The 20,343-nt window shown below is 30.4% G+C and overlaps 2 protein-coding genes across 3 annotated transcripts; both read right to left on the reverse strand.

The window, feature by feature from the left end:
• Positions 1-4,377: 4,377 nt before the first annotated feature.
• Positions 4,378-14,140, reverse strand: Bma-copa-1 (coatomer alpha subunit, putative; the record flags this gene model as incomplete). Its single annotated transcript, XM_001892648.2, has 28 exons — positions 4,378-4,509; positions 4,840-4,914; positions 5,286-5,362; positions 5,459-5,558; positions 6,034-6,186; positions 6,371-6,614; positions 6,808-6,927; positions 7,141-7,262; positions 7,534-7,653; positions 7,793-7,933; positions 8,119-8,285; positions 8,400-8,460; positions 8,870-8,986; positions 9,165-9,251; positions 9,421-9,567; positions 9,728-9,809; positions 10,049-10,239; positions 10,439-10,525; positions 10,813-10,983; positions 11,083-11,199; positions 11,423-11,564; positions 11,790-11,972; positions 12,132-12,271; positions 12,381-12,484; positions 12,741-12,977; positions 13,140-13,308; positions 13,499-13,686; positions 14,095-14,140. 28 exons carry the CDS (start codon positions 14,138-14,140, stop codon positions 4,378-4,380), a joined length of 3,720 nt encoding a protein of 1,239 aa, XP_001892683.2.
• Positions 14,141-17,445: 3,305 nt separating this feature from the next.
• Positions 17,446-19,617, reverse strand: Bm9087 (Uncharacterized protein; the record flags this gene model as incomplete). Of its 2 annotated transcripts, none has more annotated exons than XM_043080984.1 (4): positions 17,446-17,871; positions 17,980-18,180; positions 18,382-18,486; positions 19,447-19,617. In XM_043080984.1, 4 exons carry the CDS (start codon positions 19,615-19,617, stop codon positions 17,446-17,448), a joined length of 903 nt encoding a protein of 300 aa, XP_042936918.1. The 2 variants fall into 2 exon arrangements, with proteins under 2 accessions (XP_042936918.1, XP_042936919.1); XM_043080985.1 differs by lacking the exon at positions 19,447-19,617 and adding an exon at positions 18,768-18,818.
• Between the last annotated feature and the right edge of the window lie 726 nt (positions 19,618-20,343).

Raw genomic sequence — 20,343 nt, forward strand, 5'->3', positions numbered from 1 at the left:
ATACTTTTGTAAATTAATTCATCATCAAATCAAATTTTGAAAATGAAAAAGTCTCACTTTGCTTAAAATTTCAGTTATTTCTTTTTGATTTATTCATTTAAGGGATAATTTCAAGTCAAAACAAAATAAAAAAAAAAAAAAATTAAAGAAAATTAAGGGAGAAAGAATTTCTCTTTTATGCTTAAATAGCAATTTAAACAAAGCAAAGCAAAACTAATTTGTTATCAAATTTTCATTATTCTTATAAACCAAAACGAAATATTTCAAAACAGAAAATTTTCGTCTCTATCTTTCATATTTTTGCTTCGTTCATCTTTGTATTCTCTAATGGAAGAGAATTGCAAAATTCAAAACATAGAAATAAATGGAATGACGATGAATTGTTTTGGTAGTACTATAAATTGTTAAAGGTGGAATTTTCTGCGCCTTTTTTTAGCTGAAATTATTAGCATGAAAAATTGAATGAATGAATGAATGAATTTTTCACTGCTTATATTTTCTTTTTAAATGCTTAAAAGCATACTTTTTTATTTTTCTTTTTGCCAAATTAGAGGAAATTGAGAATTGAGAATTGGAATTCTCAAACATTTTGAAGAAAAAAAAAGTTATTCAACCACTTAGTATAAATCTCAAAATCATTCTTTGTTAATGTTATTTGCGATGAACATTTCTGGAAAAAGCAAATAATCATTCATTGAATATTTGATAGACTGGAACAATCTATCAATTTAAAATGAATTTTTTATTGATAATTGAAATTCCATTGTCCAGTGAGGATAGAAAATTCAATATTATGATAGCTGGGTTAATTTCAAGATCTAGAAAAGATGAGAAATAAGATTATAGAGCAGTTAGAACATTGAATATTGATTAGGCTTTGTTAATTCTTCTTTTTTATTGCTAGTAAAGACTATTATTAAAAATAAATCTCTAAAAATTTTCAAAATTTTTTAAAACATAAATCTGAGTAATATTTTTGATTTTTGCTTTCTTTCTTCTGAAATTCGACATTAATTTGAGCTTGAATTTTGATATTTTGAAATTCAGTGTCAGTTTCATTTTCTTTTGGGGATTTCAGTATTATTTTTATTCAATACAACTTCTTGAATTAATATCAGAAGTTTCAAACAAAATTCAATAAAAAAAACTCAAAAGTATATTCAGTGTTCAATAAAAAAATTTAACTCATGCTAACCAAAAGTTCTTTGATAGCAAAATAATTCTGCAAAAATGCATTTTCTAATTAAATAAAAATTCAAAATTTTGCTCAAACGAAAGAAAAAAAAAATGAAACCAATTTACAAAAGAATAACTATCAAAAATTGGTTTTCTTCATTTTTTTTCTATAATCAGAAAAAAGATAAACGAATGTAATTGAACTACTAAAACTTTTCAATAAAACGAAATTCTTTAAAAGAAAAATTACAGAGGAAAGATTAATATTCGGAGAAGCTATGAAAAATAAAGAGACTTCTGCTTAGAGACTATTAAAATTGTTATTGTTAAGACCTGAAATTTATTTTTAGAATTTTTAGCTATTCGAGGGCTCACGAAAAATAAATAGATAGATTTAAAAGATAAATAAGTTAATTTGCAAAAACAGTAAATGAAATTCATTAATTCACTGTATAATGAATATTTGTGTGAAACTTCAAATAAAGTTGAATATTTTTTGTACTGAAATTTAAAAAAGAGATAGCAAATAGAAATTAATTTAGAAGTTTTATAAGCTTTTTACAAAGTTTGAATTCGGCCAAGAAAAGATTATTTACAGTGATTCTTTTGTCTCGGCCAATTATCATTAAGTCTAATATGCTTATCAATGGCGATCTTATTCTAATCTGGATAAAATAGAAAATTCTCATTTGTAAAACGTTCTTATCGCATAAATTTTCCCAAAAATTTGGCAGGAAAAATAAATAAATAAATTGAGCAATTAATTAATAACGATGATAGTAATAATAGAAATAATAATAATAATAAATAATGATGGTAAATACTTATTTACTTTCTCATTTTTAAATAGTCATGCAAAATTAATAGAAATTTTTTTATTTTTCTCATCAAGACAAACTATTCTGCCGTTGTTCGCCAGTAGAGCTTACAATTTCTCGAAGTTCTCGAAACTTTAATTATCGCATTTTTTCTTAGCGTTATTTTCATTCTAGACTTACACTACACTCTTTCTGATAATTTCATTATTGCACTGAAACATTTAGTCTATTAATTATTGGAGTTCAATTTAATTTAATTTAATGCTTGTTCGTGCATAAATATTTTGTTTTCAAAATATTTTTAAAAAATTGAACAAATTATCGGCACCTGTGATAACAGTTAATCGAAAACATGAAATGTTTTGAGTATCAAAAAATACATATATACGACAATTAGCTAAGCAAATATTAGTTATATTAAATATTCTATTGCAATAATAATCGATTATTTGTCACATTATTGATCAGTTATTGTAATATTCCGAGCAAATAAGTAAACCGATCGATCCAATAATGATAACAATATCATAAATGATATAATATCCAAAAGTGCTCAAATATCTGATAACAATGCAAATTTCAAACAAGTTAAGATTTTTATAATTTTTAATAATCAATACCGTCAAAACTTCAAAACAAATTCCAGGCAAAATTCAGAAAATAATTCCAGGATTTGTAACAATTTGTAAAATTTTTTCATTCAGAAAAATATGCTAAATGGTGTTCAAATGAGATTAAATTTAAAGCAATATTGATTTTTTAATAATCATATTAAATTCAGTTATTAATTTTTAATACTGAATTTAGTGATTAATTTTCGTTTAGCAGTTTTTTTCTTATTAAATTATGCTAATCTTTCCTTTTGCTTTTGCCAAAAAAAAAAAACGCTCCAATACAAAAGGTAAAACATTACATTCGATTAAAAAAAAAGTCTTTTCAAAGTACACAAAGAAATGAGTTGAATGCAAATTATCGTATTTTTACATCAAAAAAAAAAAAAAAAAAGGAAGAAATAACATTTTGGATAGATTAAATTTTTCTATCACTTTAAATAGTAGTGGTAAAGGGGTGGGCGAGAAAAAACAAAAATCATAAGTACATCTAAACATTTTAGCTAATTGTGCTTATTGCGCATCTAACAATTTATGAATAATAAAATAGCATTATGATATGTTTGCATAAAATAAAGACGATCTTAAAAGTGATTTCTTCTTTCTGTATGGATACTATAATGTTGAATTTATATAGAATACCGAGTTCTGTTCTTAACTTATTGGAGTTACATGTTAAATGCTTATATTCAATCATAATTTAGGTAGTTTAAAAGAGAGTTCCGAATTCATCTTAACATGCAGCTCTAATTGGGTACAATTCATAATGGCTTAGTTTTGGAGTAAATGATTATATTCATTTATATCTCCACAATTTCAGTATGGTAATTTTTGAAAAAAAAAAAAAAAAGTAATTTGAAAAAAGAAAAAAGGTATAAACCATAGGTAATAATTCCAACATCTATCATTGCCAGATAATACTAGCAATTTGAAATGGTGGCTTTTAGTTCTACTCTTTACACAATCTATTATTAATCGAAAAGAAAAAGGATAAAAGGATAGGATTATAAAAATATTTGGTTTTTTCTTCATCGTTTTCTCTCGCTATTAAATTTAAAGATTTCCCCAGATGATAAAAGAAGCTTCTAAAAAAAATTTTGCTTAGATTTTTTTCGTGCTGCTTTCGCTAGATTTCAAAGATTTCCCTAGATGATAAAAAAAAAAAATTAAGAAAATAAGAATTAAATACCATATGTGAAATAAACAATCATTATCATTATCAGCATTATGTGCAACATTATTTGTTAATGCTAACATATTATGCTAATTCATAGTAAAAACTGTCACCGATATCACGGAAACCTCTGTGTTGCTTTACTAATGATTAGTTTGCACCCTGATTTCATGATACAAGTGATGATTATGTTAAAATTGTGATGTATAAAAAATTTATTTAAAAAAAAATGTTCAAAAGAGAGTGTTTATCACAGAATATAACAATTATAATATATTTATAACGAACGATTTAATAAACGAATAAATGCGGCTCAAAGAATCCATCACCAGTCATAAGAAACAATGGGAATGCACATGAAGTCTTTCTCAATTTCAAAATTTTTAATTTAAGAACTCCGAATGAAATGCAGTTCAAGTAAATCGACTATTTTACTGCTCCTTTTCTCATTTTACAAAGAAGAAGGAAGAAGATTTCGATCTTTTCTTTTATTCCTACTTCCTCAAAATCCTTCCATTAGCTTGTGATAGCAAAAACCTAAATATATGAAAGTATATTGTATTGCCTCAAAAGTCATAGATGAAAAATTGGGAAATTCTTATCGGCCACTTTGAATAGTGCAAATTTTCAAACCAGTTGCATCACGACCTACTTCAGCTACTTGACAAACATCACATATATCACCAGTAATATCAGGTGAGTATGATGCACCACAGAACGGACATTTTACCTGAAAGGATAGGTAAATGAAAAAATAAAGGTAGACTTGCACCGAAACTTAATGATTTGACTTTCACATCAGCAAATAACAATATCGTATATTCAATGTACACCAATTCCTGCCCGCAGTCTACTGCTTACCCAATCCGAATTAAATATCCATCTTCCAAGGATGCTTATTAAATAACCGTTACTTCAATTTACATTACGAATTATATAACCCATAAGATCTAAAATGTTGCACAGATAAAGTGTTGCATTACTATTTTTCTTTTACCATTTTCCCAAAAACTATTAAACGACTTCTACACAAAAAAAAAAAAAATTCCTAAAAGACAACCTGAGGCTTTCCACGATACAAAGGTTTGAATTTTCTCGAGCAAACAACAAATGGATTGTGTTCGTCGTATTGTAGCTGCAAACCATAAATGTATTAGGTATTAGTGCTTGTGAAAACATAATAATTATTTATATATATATGAGCATTAATTCTTGAAAAAACCTTAAATATATTGATCAAACATAAAATATCATTACCCAGTACTTGAAAGAAAAAAGAAAAAAAAAAAAACTGTCCAATCAATTACTATGTATGCGTTCCACATTACCTTAGTCACAAATTCCTTTACAAAAAGTCTTACCCGTAACAAACAGAAAATATAGTAAACTGAAACATAAATCACGTAACGTCAGCCGAGATGAAGCTCATATCAATTTTTGACAAAGCTTTTTCTATAGAATTTATTCAATTTTGTACAAGAAAATTTATTCCAAACAAAGAAAAACCTCATGCGTGTCATTTGGTTCTTTTTCAGCAACTGCCAATACCTTCCGTATTTGTGCAGCAACTTCTGCTTTCGGTCCTACAAACGACAAAAAAAAAATACTGGAACAAAGTAAAGCTGAAAGAAATGAAACAAAACTTTCGTCTTTTTTTTAAAAAACTTTTGACAACTTACCTAATTCCAACAAACGTTTACAGAAGGATGCACAAGTTTTCATTTGCTTCAGCTTAAAAAATAAATTCACCGCTGTTCGAAGCGTTAATATTTGATGTACCTGGAACAAAGCTGCATTCCACAAAGTTACAAAAAAAATCGCAATTTGAAAATAATCAAAAATTTACGTGAGATAACACTGAGTACAGTGACTAATTTATCATTTAATGCCCTTTTTAGTCATTGAATGCGGAAAGACTTGCCTTCTATTCTGAAGCATCCCCACTCAAGCAATTCAAACTAAATCTTTTTTTAACTAGAAAAAGTCGATATAGCCCACATCTTATTTACTTAGTCAAGGTGTTACTCAGTTTTTGCGTCCGGAAACGCAGCTCCCATTTTCCAATTTATTCTACTACCCTCCATTTCTCATTCAATAATATTTTGCTTCTGAATATTTATTTTGCGGTATTTGGGTCGTGAAAAAATTGAACACTAAAGATTGAAACACAATTTATTTCGCATATTCTTCACCCACTATCATTAAGCTAATGTTATTTAATGAACAAACTGATAGCCATTCGAAAAAAATATACCGGCTGAAGTTGACAGTGTGTAAAATATGCAGCCATTTCAGCATTTCGTTTTGCATTTTCAACTACTTTTGGTAAATCTTTTCGTGCGATTTCCATCAATAAACCCACCAAATATTCACGGCAAATATCAACTAGTTGCTGAGCTTCTGCCATCTGCAAAACTCCAGAAAGACTTTTTTCTAAAATATTTGGAACTAAAATAAAAAGAGAAAAAACTCTCTACAAACACTATATGATCTAAAATATTTTATTTGCAAGTTCTTCAAAAATGAATAATTAAATTGTTACAAACACAGATAAGATCATGTGAAGTGCAAAGAAAGGAATGGCAACCAACTTCTTGCTTTGAATCCACAACCAGTAACGGAACAGAGAGCAATAGCTGACGTAACTTCTCAACAGCTTCACTGAATTTACCACTGGTTGTAAGATGATAGCACGTTTGAAGACGTGTAGCTAAATCGCTAAGTTGTAAGTTAACAGCTGGTAATCCACTTCGACCACCACCATCTTGCCAGTTACGCAACCGATAAACAAAGTTTGGACCAGCACTTGGTAGACCTTCATATGTGGCGCGTGATCTGGAATAAAATTATCAACGCACATCATTCCTGAAAAGTTACTTTAACATTGCATATAATCGCCTCCATCATATTCGTTATTTGGAAATTAACTGCACCCTCTGACAAAATAAATTTATATATGTTAGACTGCACAAAATAAACTGAACTTCAATGACATTTCAACAGAATAACCATCATATTGCTAACTAACCTTGCATAAGCCGTTAAAAAAAGTTGTTTGAACGGTTCAATGTGGGTAATACCAAGCTGATCACGTAACAACCGTGCAGCACTATCAAAAGCACCTGACGCAACGTGATCTGCAACCAACCTAAAACGCATTTAATGAGTGAAAACCTATCTCATTGCAAATACCAATAAATAATTAAAATAATAGTGAACTGTAGAAAATGGATAAAGAAATGTGAAGCATTTAATGGTAAAAAGTGCCTGAGTCATGCAAATAGCAGATATTCATCATTCCACATATTACTGCAACTCTGAGACAAAACGAATCTGAGAGGAAAAGACTTATTCTTATCACCTGGAATTGTTTGGCCAATAAACTGACGGTGGCTGTCCACGTGATGGTGCCGTATAAAAATTGTCATTACCTCCTCCAGATTTTATGTCAACATCGGCCGGGAGAGCTAGATCATCATCTACCTAGAATTGCAATAACAAAAAACTTAAACGCATCATAAAAACATCTGCTGCATTGATAACGACAGTCTTATTGAAGCACTGCACAGCCTCAAGTCATCCCCTTTATGTCGGATTACCCGCTCCGACCAACTAATATAGTTAAATATATATTTAGATATGCATGACATAATAAACAATTTCTAATAAAAAACGAAAACACAGCTTGATAATTATATGTCCGTTCCAACCTTAATTTGAATGTACACTGAGGGAAAACAAAATCAGCACTTACATCCCAGCCACTTTCTTTATCGTCTTTCTCACTTGCAACGCTGTGCATTTCATCTTCATCGATATCCGGATTACCTTCCTCATCCAACATTATGTCATCACTGCCCCAAGCATCACCAGCCTGAAAACCCGATTAACTTTAAACATCAAGCAAAATTTGCCTTTTTTGAACAAAACAAAGAAAACTTCAGACCTATTTTAAAAAGTCACCTCCTCAATACAATTGGAAATTAAACCAGAATTTAGCAAATATTTCTCACCAAATCAACGTCATCATTGGCGTGTGCAAATGCAGCAGCTGCTCGAGATGCTTTATCACCAACACTTGCTAGATTTCCTGTGATAAGATGTGCATCAAACGGACCACGTAGCATCGTCAGCAACGGCCAGTTATCCTCCATCTCAAATAAGAATTATATTATGGTAAATGAAACATATATAACTAAAAAAAAACTAATTTCTCAAGTGGAAAAATGATACATTTAATATAGGAACAAGAAATTCTTTGAGAAATGAGTCAGATTAAACATGAAATATGATTTAAAAATTATCAGAAAACTCATAAACAAAAAAATCGGACACAAACCTGCTTGATTGGTGGTGGTGGAATCAACAAGCGAGCATTCGGATCAACTGGTGGTAAGTTTTGTCCTCTTGCTAAAAGTTCCTCTTCCAACTGTTTAGCTTCTTCGCTGAATCCATGTGTTGCCGCAGTCAGATATGCCAAAGAAATCTGTCCAACATCTTTCAAAACTAAAACCAGTCTTTGGAATTTAAAAATAATAATAGTTTTGGCTTTCGAAAAGTTCATGAAATTCCCAAATATTTTCCCAACTATTCACCACTGGTGGAAATAATGAACCATACTTTTAATACGCTCGCCAACATCACCAAGAAGAAGTGCGGTTTGATAATGTCCACTTATATCCTTAAAATATCATTTTCAATAAACTGGATGTGATAACAAGGTAAAAAAAGGTAATTAAAATCTCAGATGCTAACCAAACAGAACTTGTTCAGCACTTATGCAAGATATTTTCTTATTAGATAGTCTAATCTTTAGACTTGTTCAGATTTTAAATAGTCATATGAGACAGACCTACAGTTACGGTGATATTCAAATTATTTTTATAAATTATGTAAGGATGAGCAAAAATGACCGAGTAAAAATATCAATATGAAAAAACAATTATAACTATGCAGTTATATAAAGCATGCGCTCTTTAGAATTACGAAATTCTAAATGTTTCTATGATAAAACCCAATTCTTGATGGTTGATTAAATCCATGTAGGATCAATTTGCTTTCCATAATTTTATTTTGAAAATGATCCATACTTTGCGAATTTGCGCAATTTTCATCATTTTTTGCAGTTTCTCCATATTACCAGTGATTAAGTACAGAAATGAAAGTTTTTCGAAATCTTTTGTGCGCTGATATGCCATTTCGACAATCTGTAAAAAATCGGAAATAATGAAAATTGCAAGTTTCCACAAAATTTGAGATTTCCAAAGCAACCGCATAATTTCTAGTAATACGCATATCTAGTTCTTGACACAAAAACTGTACCCTTTCAGATAAATATTAGAAATCTTTGTATTCAAAAAGAGATAAATTTAAGCTTTCAGTTACCTGATGATTACCCTGTATTAAGGCAGCTTCAGCAAGAGCCTGCCAAACTGCCTTATCATCGAGTACTTTAGCTGATTCAAGAGCAACCTAAATTAGAAAATCATTAGGGCCAATCATTATCACAGCAATAGCTCACTTCTGTCTTATTTAACTTCATCTCCTCTTAATCTTTTTTAGTACTTTATTTCCTAATTTCTTCGTCTTCTGTATATTTTCTAGAGATTTTCGTTGAAAGTCACTCTATTTTAAAATGCACCTCAAGATTACCACATTCAAGCGCTAAGCCAAATCGAGTTTTTTCATCTTTCACAAAATGTAGGGCAACTTCCGGATAACCTTTCTTCTGCAAATATGCTATAATTGACTGACCAACTAGATTTGCCGAGCGCACCATATTTAATACCTGAAGTAAACATTTAGTGAAAAGCTCTAGTATAAATGTTATGTATAATTATAAAGCTTATTTCGTAAGTACGCATTTCTCAACAGCAGTACCAAATTTTAAAACAAATAACTTTTTTTAATTCTTGGTCATCATTAATATTTAATTGAATTCTAGTAACCTCATCATAACGACGATTTATCAACGCTAATTTAAATCGGTACTCTGTTGGATCAATAGGTACTTCGACTGGTGCAGCTTCGCTGAAAATATAAAAATTTCGAAATCTCCTGCATAAAATTTATGTAACATTTCTTGCTTTATCCTTCTCATTCCTTGTTCTGCTTTCAGCAAACCTTATATCTCTTAAACTAATTCAGTTTTTCCTTTCATCAACTTTTCCTTCAATCAAAATCTGCATTGACAACGCAAAAAAACTTTCATAAAAAAAAATGTCGAATATTTTTTGAAGATTTCTAAAAATAAAGAAACAAAGACCTACCGATTCAAGCAATACAAATTTTCACCACGAACTGCAAGCACATATACCGGTACATCCAACGTTCTAATTATGCCGTGATCACCTACTACTAATGCATATTTGATATGATTACTGGTAGTGTAGAGGAAAACACCTTCTTCTTCCCAAGCACCGCTTTTTAAACGAGTTGACTCTTGCACTGTGCATAAAATCTGAAAGTCATATTGCGATATACTGCATAATACACATCAATCTAACTAAAAATGCTTAGAGTTATCTTTCAGTAGTATTGAATTTTTAAAAATTCTTACGAGCTTCAAGATAATTGCAAATTAATATATGAAAAAAAATAAATATGAAAAATAATTGAAAATTAATATAAGTTTCAAGGTAAAAAACGTCAGTAATTACTTGTAATTTACGTGACACCAAAGTTAAAGTATGCTTGCTAAGTAAAGCTGCATATTCCAAATTCTTCGACCAAATCACATATTTCACCTATAATTTGAGTGTACATATACATTGCAAGCAATCAGAATCGAGCACTTCTAAATCGAGCAATAAATTCAGTTAATTGTAAAACATATGATTAGACTGAATTATTTATGATTAAAGAAACTGAGCTTACGACAAGACTTGCCTAATAATTTTTCATTAAAAAAACTTGAATAGTACTATCATTTTGCGACAGTCATTTCGGAATTAAGGAGGAATTTTTTCTTTGCAAATTTGAATTTCCCCATTGAATTGTGCAATTTCGTGCAGTTTTAGCAACCTTGACCAACCTTAGGAACCTTTGCTGAAGCCAGAGTGCGCTTTTGTTGGATATCAAATAGCTGAATACCTTCGCTATTTTTCAGAAGCAAAAGTCCAGTTCCAGCATAGAAAATATCATCAATTGGAACGCTCTGTTCAATCTTTCGATTTTCACGATTTGACAAATCTCTGATTGTAATCTGAAATGATAAACTTGATTCCAAAAATAGTAAATATATGAAAGAAACACCTTTTAACTTTAATACTACAGATTAAATATATTGGTCGTTTAGACAAACTTGCTGATTTTTGTCCAGGACAGCAAAACGATTGCGTGCTACCCAGATCGCAGCCACACCCGGAGAACGCTTACCTTCCGAAGCCTCACCACTACTATCGGATGCATCTTTTGATACCTGTAGTAGGTTATTTTAACTATTTTTTTTTTTTTTTTTGATTTTGCATGTCTGTAAAGATATAAGATGACATAAGGAAAAAAAATGCGTATAAGAAAGATTATGTTGTTGTATGTAATGGTGTTGAGTCCATGATAATAATATCACTAAAGATTTGATGCAAAAGCAATAATTACATTCAAGAAAGGAAGGGAAGAAAAATAAAGTTGATATTAACACTCACCTTATACATATCGTATGTACAATATTCAAGCATAGGCGAGCGTGTAATCAAAAGGAATGAATTTTCAGCCGGATTGTAATGCAATGAATAATACGGTTGCATAAGTTTACTGCCACGAAGTTGAACTAATGCTACATCTTTACTGAAAACTTCTCAGTATGAAACGAGTTATGGTCTCCAAAACTTTAGACTTTGAACACTCTATTTAATTTTAATTTTGAATAAATATTCCTCAAATATAATTCCCGTGCAAATCTCTCCGCATATGTTCTTATTGTCTCTTCTATATTTTACCAGACATAATATACGTACTACACATATGATATGTTTCCCACACATCTATGAAACTTTTTTTTTGAAAACCCACTTATTCGTTAAATCCAAACGTCTCAGCTGACGATCCTTTACATAAAACACTAAATTTTCATGTACAGAATATGCTGGACGTTCACGTTCAATTTTGAACACCATCATTCCACTATCATGACCTGCTGCGAACATATTCAGTGTTGGATGGGCAGCCAAAACCCAAAATCGATCGTTATCATGCCTGTAAATTATGCCATTAAAAATCAGTCACACTTTCAAAAACTGCTTCCTTTCAGAAATTTTCATAACTAGATTTCAATTCCCAGACCATGCATAAAATTATGCAAATTAAAGTTAATATAAGGCAAAACTGTTTTAAGCTTCATTTTTGAAAGTATACCTAAACGTATGTAAGCATGTGCGTTTTTGCATGTCCCAAACACGAATACTTTTGTCTTCGGAATTACTCAATATCAATTCTGCTTTTGCATGGAACAGTACTGATGATACGTTATTGTAATGCCCTCGGCATGAATCCACCTGTAGAAACATATCATGGATATAAAGATCAATTTTTTCCATCTTTGATAAGCTTTACAAACCTAAAAAACCAATCAACCTAAAACTTAAAATATGAGAATAAGCTAACCTCCCAAGCTTTGCTTTCATTATAACGCCATAATTTTACTTGACGATCGTCTGCACCGGATACCAAAAGTGGCATAGTTGGATGGAACGAAACCCAATTAACTCCTGAATCGATTTTTTTAAATTAAAAATGGTCAAACCTAGAAGCAAACATTCTGCTTGTTGGACAGTGTAAATTATCTGCGGTATTGATGGATAGAAAAAATAAAGAACTTATGTAATTTAGTAATAATTATCCCAGTCATAATATTGGTTGCGTGAGTAAAAAAGACTTCCACCAAATGTTTCATGCAAAAAGAGATTCTAAATAATGAAAATAAGAAATGAAAACGTTTAGCTGCAAGAAATCGTTCCAGCATACCTCTGTCATGCCCTTCCAAAACATGTTTGACCACGACATCGGGTTGTCCAAACAAATCGCCACTAGCTACGCCACTCATTGAACGTACACGTGATATGTCATTACCACTTCCTGGTGAAACATTCTTTTTTCGCAATCCAGATATGTCCCAAATTCGAACAGTTTGGTCTAGAGAAGCCGATGCCACTAGATCCTCCGTTGGATGAAACTGCGCACACATCACATAATGGTTATGACCTAGTAAAGTACGAATTTCGGTATAAAGGTACAAATGTTATCCATAGAAAAGAGATTGCAAATTGCTAATATAGTAAAATTACAATATGTCCCAATTTAATAACCAACTTTTTCTATTCTTATTACTTTAAACTGAGATCGAAATAGTAATATATACATTACCAGTCAAAATGGCAATACTGTGACGACTTTGCCAATTCCAAATTCGTACTGTTTGATCATCCGATGCACTAATAATCCATGGATAGTTGCTGTGAAAAAATGTGGTACGGATATAGTCAAGATGACCGAGTAAAGTGAATATACAACGACGCTGCTTGTAATTCCAAACCTAAAATTCTAATCTTCAAGTAAAATCCATATTACAATTAAAAACATATTCAAGATGCAAAAAAAAAGAAATTTGAAAAAAACTTCATTCCTAAATAAAGTCTGTCAAAAGAACAACGACTTCTGAAATTTCTGCTTCTCAAAAACAAAAAATATTAGTAACAAAAAATTATCACTTCTATAAAATCTACCTTAATTTTGTAATCATCACCGCCAGATACGAAAATCGGTTGCTGACTATGAAATGCAATACCACGTACAGGACCATCATGCTCGTCAAACTTATCCAACATAACACACATTCGATAATCCCATAACTGAATGATACCACTATGCAGTGATGCCAAAACCCATGGCCGAGTCGGATGGAATGAAATCCCTGAATAGATAAATTACAAACACACAATTCGGAATTACAAATTCACAGTTTAAAAAAGTTACGTGTCAAATACAAAAAAAAAAAAAAAAAAAGATGGGAGAAAGAAATTTAACTTTGATATATAACATTGAAAGGGCAAGTAATAAAAAATAAAACTTAATAATAATAGGGAAAAAAATGATCAATGTTATTTTACTTTAAAGTCCAAATAAAAATTCAAATATTATTTTTATTTTAAAGTTCAAATAAAAATGAGTAATTAAAATGGCTAAAATAGAATACATTCAGTAATGGTCATAATTTATTCATTTTAATTTAATACAAGAATGGGTAATAATTTTGTCCATCTTTCTTCCGCTATCGCTTTCATGCTTTCAGGCATGGAAAATATTTTCTACCAAAAACTACCTTTCACTCGTGCCGAACTCGACTCGAACTTTTTCAAAATTGTCATCGTTTGAGAATCTAAAATGAATTTTAACTTTAGCTCTTGAACCATGGAGTATGCATTAAAACTCCTGAAATAAGCAATGGGACGCTTACTCCAATAACACTAAAAACCTTCCACGCTTCAATTACGTGGAATTTGCGACTGACTGAGCAATCCATCAAACCAAATTCACATATGAAAAGAATGATCCCAGAACAGGAAGTAAGAAAAAACGATAAAAATTTTCCCGAATTTTTTGAACAGTCAACTTTTCCAGGTTTTCTTTTAAAAGATTCTGTGGAAATTTTTGTCCTTCGGATGGCTCTTCTCATCTCATATTTTTCCTTTTTAGAAAATTCAATAAAAAATTTTATTCTTCAGATAAGCAAATTTTCTGCATTCTGTCCTCCTTCAGAATATCTTTAAAGAAATTAGATTCTGCGAAACAATCAATTTTATGGGATTCACTTTTCTTTTCTGTTTCAGGAACTCAACTTGAGGTATCGATTTTTTCTGCTATTGTTTTATCTGATTTTGTCATCAAAAATTTTCCGATATTCATAGCACGATATTGCTACCTTTTCTCAGGTAAAGAAAAAAAATATTTCTAGGAAGTTTACTTCTATTTTTTTATTTTTTGCAAATGTCTTAGAGAAGTAAGAGGATGAACTTAAATTTTTGTTGCCCTTCTTGAGCAGGGAGAGGGAAAGAGAGAAGAGAAAAAAGAAAATACATTATTCGAATTTGTCACTTAAAGTATATTAGAATGCTTGGATACATTTCACCCATAGGTTAAACATTCCTAATGAATGAAATTATATTTCTTGGGCAGAGTCATTTATTAATTACTTGAAGTTTAAAAAAGTGAAATGCATCCGTTATATCTGTCTGTAAGAAGCAATTTCGCAAAATCAGATTTAAAAGGATAATTATGTATTCTGTTCAAGTTAAAGCAGATTTGCTTTATTTAATTTGGGCCAACCAAAATGATTCTAATTAATAATTTTTATTAAGTACCAAAGATGTGGTCGAGTGATATATCATAATTAATAATAATAATTGCAATTTATGACAGTCATGCACATTGCAGATGATAATTCAGTAGAAGTAATACTCACTATCGAATGAACTTGTCATATAGATTCAAAATAATAGCAATAGTTTGCCGCTCGTAATTATCATCCATATCACCAGACCTATCACAACTGCTATCCATATCACCAGACCTATCACAACTGCTATCCATATCACCAGACCTATCACAACTGCTATCCATATCACCAGACCTATCACAACTGCTATCCATATCACCAGACCTATCACAACTGCTATCCATATCACCAGACCTATCACAACTGCTATCCATATCACCAGACCTATCACAACTGCTATCCATATCACCAGACCTATCACAACTGCTATCCATATTACTAGGCCCATCACAACTGTTACCCATATCACTAGGCCTATCACAACTGTCATATCAATTGGCATCCATTATCATCTATGTAATTATCAATTAATAACAAGAATCGCAATTATCTATGCAAGCAACGTAATGCTATCAATATCCTATGGTATTGGAAATTAATTTCTTGATTCTTTAATATTTATTTCTTATAAGTTTATCTGAATATTTCTTTCAATGAATTATGAGACATACCTTCTTTTAGAAATGTATATATAGCCATATATGTATATTTCTTGTAAACAAAAGCGACAAAAAACATACTCTTGTAATTTCATACGTAAGGCGAAAATTAATTAGCAACACGAAAAAAATTGGAAAATAATTTAGCAGTAATTGTATGATGGAGATTACAATGACAATCATTGTAATAATAGAGATTACTATTCTTTTATTTTTCTTATTTTTTTAAGCGATATTTTATGATCTATAGTGAAAGAAAAAAAAATTCCAGGAAGTTAAGCTTTTTTTGTTTCTTTGAATTTCTAATTTTATAAACTGTAAAGCAGAGAGAATAAAATAGAATTAATACAGATAATTATGCTCTAATAATTCTTCGAATAATAAAAAAATTGAAAAATAACGATTGCAATGAACCAGTGATTCATAGAATTACTACAATAAGGTCAAGGAATCAAATGGTCATAGCGATAACAAATAAATTAGAGTATAATTTATCCATATAAACACTTGCTAACACTTCACTTTCATTTTTAAAAATGTCATGAAAGCTAACAATTATAAGTTTTATGGAATATCAAATGTAAAATAATTAACCTTATGCCTTCTTGTCTTGTCAAAATGATGATAATTTAACTGTTTCTTTTATACGGTCATTAATAACCCAAAAGCTTGAGTTAGTTAAACAATTGAAAATAAAATAAAACAGAAAAAATTCCTTTGGCTCTTCATCTGAATTTTTCCCTATAATAAAATTTGTGTACAAAATTCATTTGAAATTCGGAAAGAAGACGAAATGGAATTAGCAATTCTGATTTCTATCTCATTTTCATTGCCATTTTATTTCATCCAAAAGAACAGCATTTATCTATCATGAGATTCCAGGAAATGTCATAGAAAAAAATAAGCAACAATAATTCAAAAATTTAGCAAACAATAAAAATAATAAGCAATAATTCAAAAATTTAGCAAAAAAAAAAAAATAAATAAATAAGCAATTAATGTAAGTAAAATTTAAAATTGTAAGTAAAATTACTGTAAATTGTACAAGATAACGAGAAACAAAAGAGAAAAGAAAATAAATTCTGAATGAAAGAAGTGAATTTTATAAATGTAAAACGTGAAGACCATTTGATATACAAAGAAAACTTTCCTGAATACTTCTTTCTTCTGCAAAAAGGTAATTAATTGTTTTCATGGACAAAAATTTTTGCCAAATTTTATGAAATCAAAATATTGGAAATTCTTTCCTAAATTGCCGTTATTCTTGTAGCAAAGACAACAGCTTGCATTAACTAGAAATAGCAGCAAGCTATTGTTTTTCTTTAATAAATTACTCCAAAAAAAAAGAATTCATCTCTCTTTTTTCTAACAAAATTTGTTGTTAAGAAAAAAAGAATAAGAAAGTTTAATTTTGATGGAAAAAAAAAGTATATTCATATTAGAGAAATATACAATCAAATCAACAAATGATTTATAGTTTAGACAAACATGACTGCAATTGATACTTTCAAGGATAGCAAATGAAAAGAAGCAAATCAGATAAAAATATAGCAGTGAATACTTGATTTCGAACTTTATTACTACAAAAGATTATTTCCTCTCAATAATATATATTTCTTGTGATTACCACAATATTTGGTATAGCACTCTTTACATTCTTATATGTTCTAGCAATTACTTAAACAAATTCAATAAGTGGCTCTAGAACTGGTTGAAATTTCTTTGTTACTGAAGACTTCCTTCGAGAAATACGCGATTTTCGATTGGATATTAGCGAAGTACATAATCCGGTTGAGCTTCCGCTCGCTTCTTCAGCAACCGTATCAGTGATGCATTTAGCGCTTCCGGTGGTAATTGTCGCTGATCGATAAGTATTACTGTCTTGTTCATTGGTGAATTCATTATTGTTTCCATTAAGTAAAGACTGCTGTTGTAATGTTTCATTAAATTTTGACCCTTCCGTAATGCTTAACATATTAGCTTGCTGAAGTTGTAGATTCCTTTTACAACGTAAAAGATATTTCCGATAAACATCCGGCACCAAAATGGCTGGATTATTTTGATCTCGTACAATTTTTACCGAACTCATACGTTGCTTAACATCCTAAAAAAGTATTAATAGTAATAAATAAAGATTTAAAATTTCCAATTTTTCTTTTCTAATTTTTTTTTTTTTTTTTTTTTCAAAAAAACATTTAGTGTGATGTATTACCTGTTCAAATGAGATGAGCTGTCGCCAAAAACCAATATTTGGTTCCACTTTTGGTCGTACGGAAGCCAAATGCATGTAAGCATCACGCAATGTTTTAAATTTATATTTGGTAAGAAAAGCAAGGCAAATTGTTGCGCAACGTGATACGCCTTGTACCGAATGAATGAGAACTTTACCACCTCTGGCTATCACTTTTAGCATCTCAAAAAATTATGACATTTTTATATGCTGCCTAGTTGATGATTTTCATTTTTAATAATAAATGCTTGGGAAAATGCACAAAAAAATCCATTCATTTTCAACAATTTGAACTTCATATAAAATTTAGAATTGAATTTCTTAAAGGGAAGAAAAAAATTCTAAGTTCTGAAAATTCTTAGCAGTAATATATTAATAGCAAACCTTATCACATACAAAATCCAGATATGACAGAGCCCATGATTCTTGAGTATCTTCCAACCAAAGTTTGATTCTTGGCAATGTACCTAATGAAGCTGAATTTGGCACCTATAAAACAGCAAAATGTTTTCATCAATATCTCAATTTTATTCACTCATCTTTTTTAAGAGGAAAAATTCTTAATTCGTCCACCAAAGGTTGGGAGATGTTAGGTTTCCATACTGTTCAACCTCCACGTGATAAAATGAGCCTAGAAGGATAGGTGACCGGTAAACCAAACCCACAAAACAATTTGTTCCAATTTTCATTCAGTGTTTAGTTTTTTTTTTTTTTTTTTTTTTCTTTTTTCTTTTAAAAAAAAAAAAGATAAAAAAGCGAATTAAAAAAACCCTTTGGCCATGTGTAATTGTTCCTGTTTGAAAGTTGAATACTGGTACCATAAAATCAGGAACAAGAGGTGTGTTTCCATGAAATCAATCGTGTGGTACTCCTATTCGCAGAAGTAGCCATTATCAGGTGGGGGAAAGGCTCGTACGTGGAGAAATATACCACTGTAACCATTATCCTAATCAATTTATTAAATGAATTGAAACCAAAAAAGGAAAAGAAAGAGAGAGAGGGAGAGAGAGAGGGAGAGAAGGAGGGAGACAATCATAGTGAACAAGTCATTTTTTTTTTTTTTTCATTGTAAACCATATTAAGGGCAAAAAAGTAAGTGAAAAAAAAGCGAAAAAGTTAAAGTATACAAAAAAATTTTTTCTTTAGTCCAAATTTAAAAAAAAAAAAAAAAAAAATAAAATCAAACTTTGTTTGATTCATTTTCCATAATGTTTTCCCATGCGAAAACATAAAATAAACAAAGAAATTCTGAAAAGTTACCGCAGTATGGCTATTAAAAATTTCTTTCCTTTTTTCTTTTCATCTTATAATATTCCAAACTAAAAAAAAAAAAAAGAAATTTGTTTTTTTTTTTTTTTGGAAATCTAGATTTTGACAAATATGCCAATTTTAAATTATTGGAAATCCTTCCCCATACGTTTTTTTCTGTTTCCTTTTGCCATATCTTACCTCACTGGTAGCATTGACGATCATCGTAATGTTGTATTCCTGAATTGTTGATGCTTTCAGGGCGCAAACACCGCTGATATACAAACCCGGCAGAACTTCCGAAATTCCCGCATGATTGACGTTCAGGACACGGTAATATACTAAACGTCTGGATGATTCATTAGCGGCCATAATTTTTCGTTTTAAGGGAACGAATATAATTTAGTACGTCTCAATGTTTCCTGAAATTTTTGAAATATAAATAAATTTGATTTATTCCTATTTTTAGCAACTTATGTGACACGTAGATACGCATATATATACGTGGAACTTTGAAACAAAAAGCAGAAAACGAAAGACAAGTGATTTTGCAGAATGACAAGGAATGAGTATGAGAGTGAGTGATATGTACTACGGGTTGTCCTTTTGGGTACATTCCGCAAGATGTGACAGAGAAAGATTAGAGCCGCCCGTTCGGGGACACTTCACTAGTTGTCGCCCATTTGGGGACATCTCATGGTGGACACGCCTTCAACGAGCTATTATTGAGTATTGTTGGCATAACTAAAAGCAATAACAATTATGACCATCACTGCAGAATGCACACTTAAGATGCGATGTGAAGTAATGTCGTACAGAGGGAGAGAGAGAGAGAGAGAGGGAGAGAGAGAGACAGGAAAGAGAAAAGAGGAAGTTATTATTACTATTGAAATCATCGCTCAAATTTCCTCTTATTCCTCCAAATAATAATGCAAAGGAAAGGAGGGAATTTGATGAAGTTGACAAATGATAAAAAGTGTGACGTGTGATAATAATGCTGATAACTGATGACTGATAATATCAGCAGCTGATAAACGATATCAGTAACTATCAGGTATCATATTGGTGATATTTGAAAAAAACGAAGATTTGTTCATT

The sequence above is a fragment of the Brugia malayi genome, assembly GCF_000002995.4.
Source record: "Brugia malayi strain FR3 genome assembly, contig: Bm_v4_Chr3_scaffold_001, whole genome shotgun sequence".
Taxonomy (NCBI): domain Eukaryota; kingdom Metazoa; phylum Nematoda; class Chromadorea; order Rhabditida; family Onchocercidae; genus Brugia; species Brugia malayi.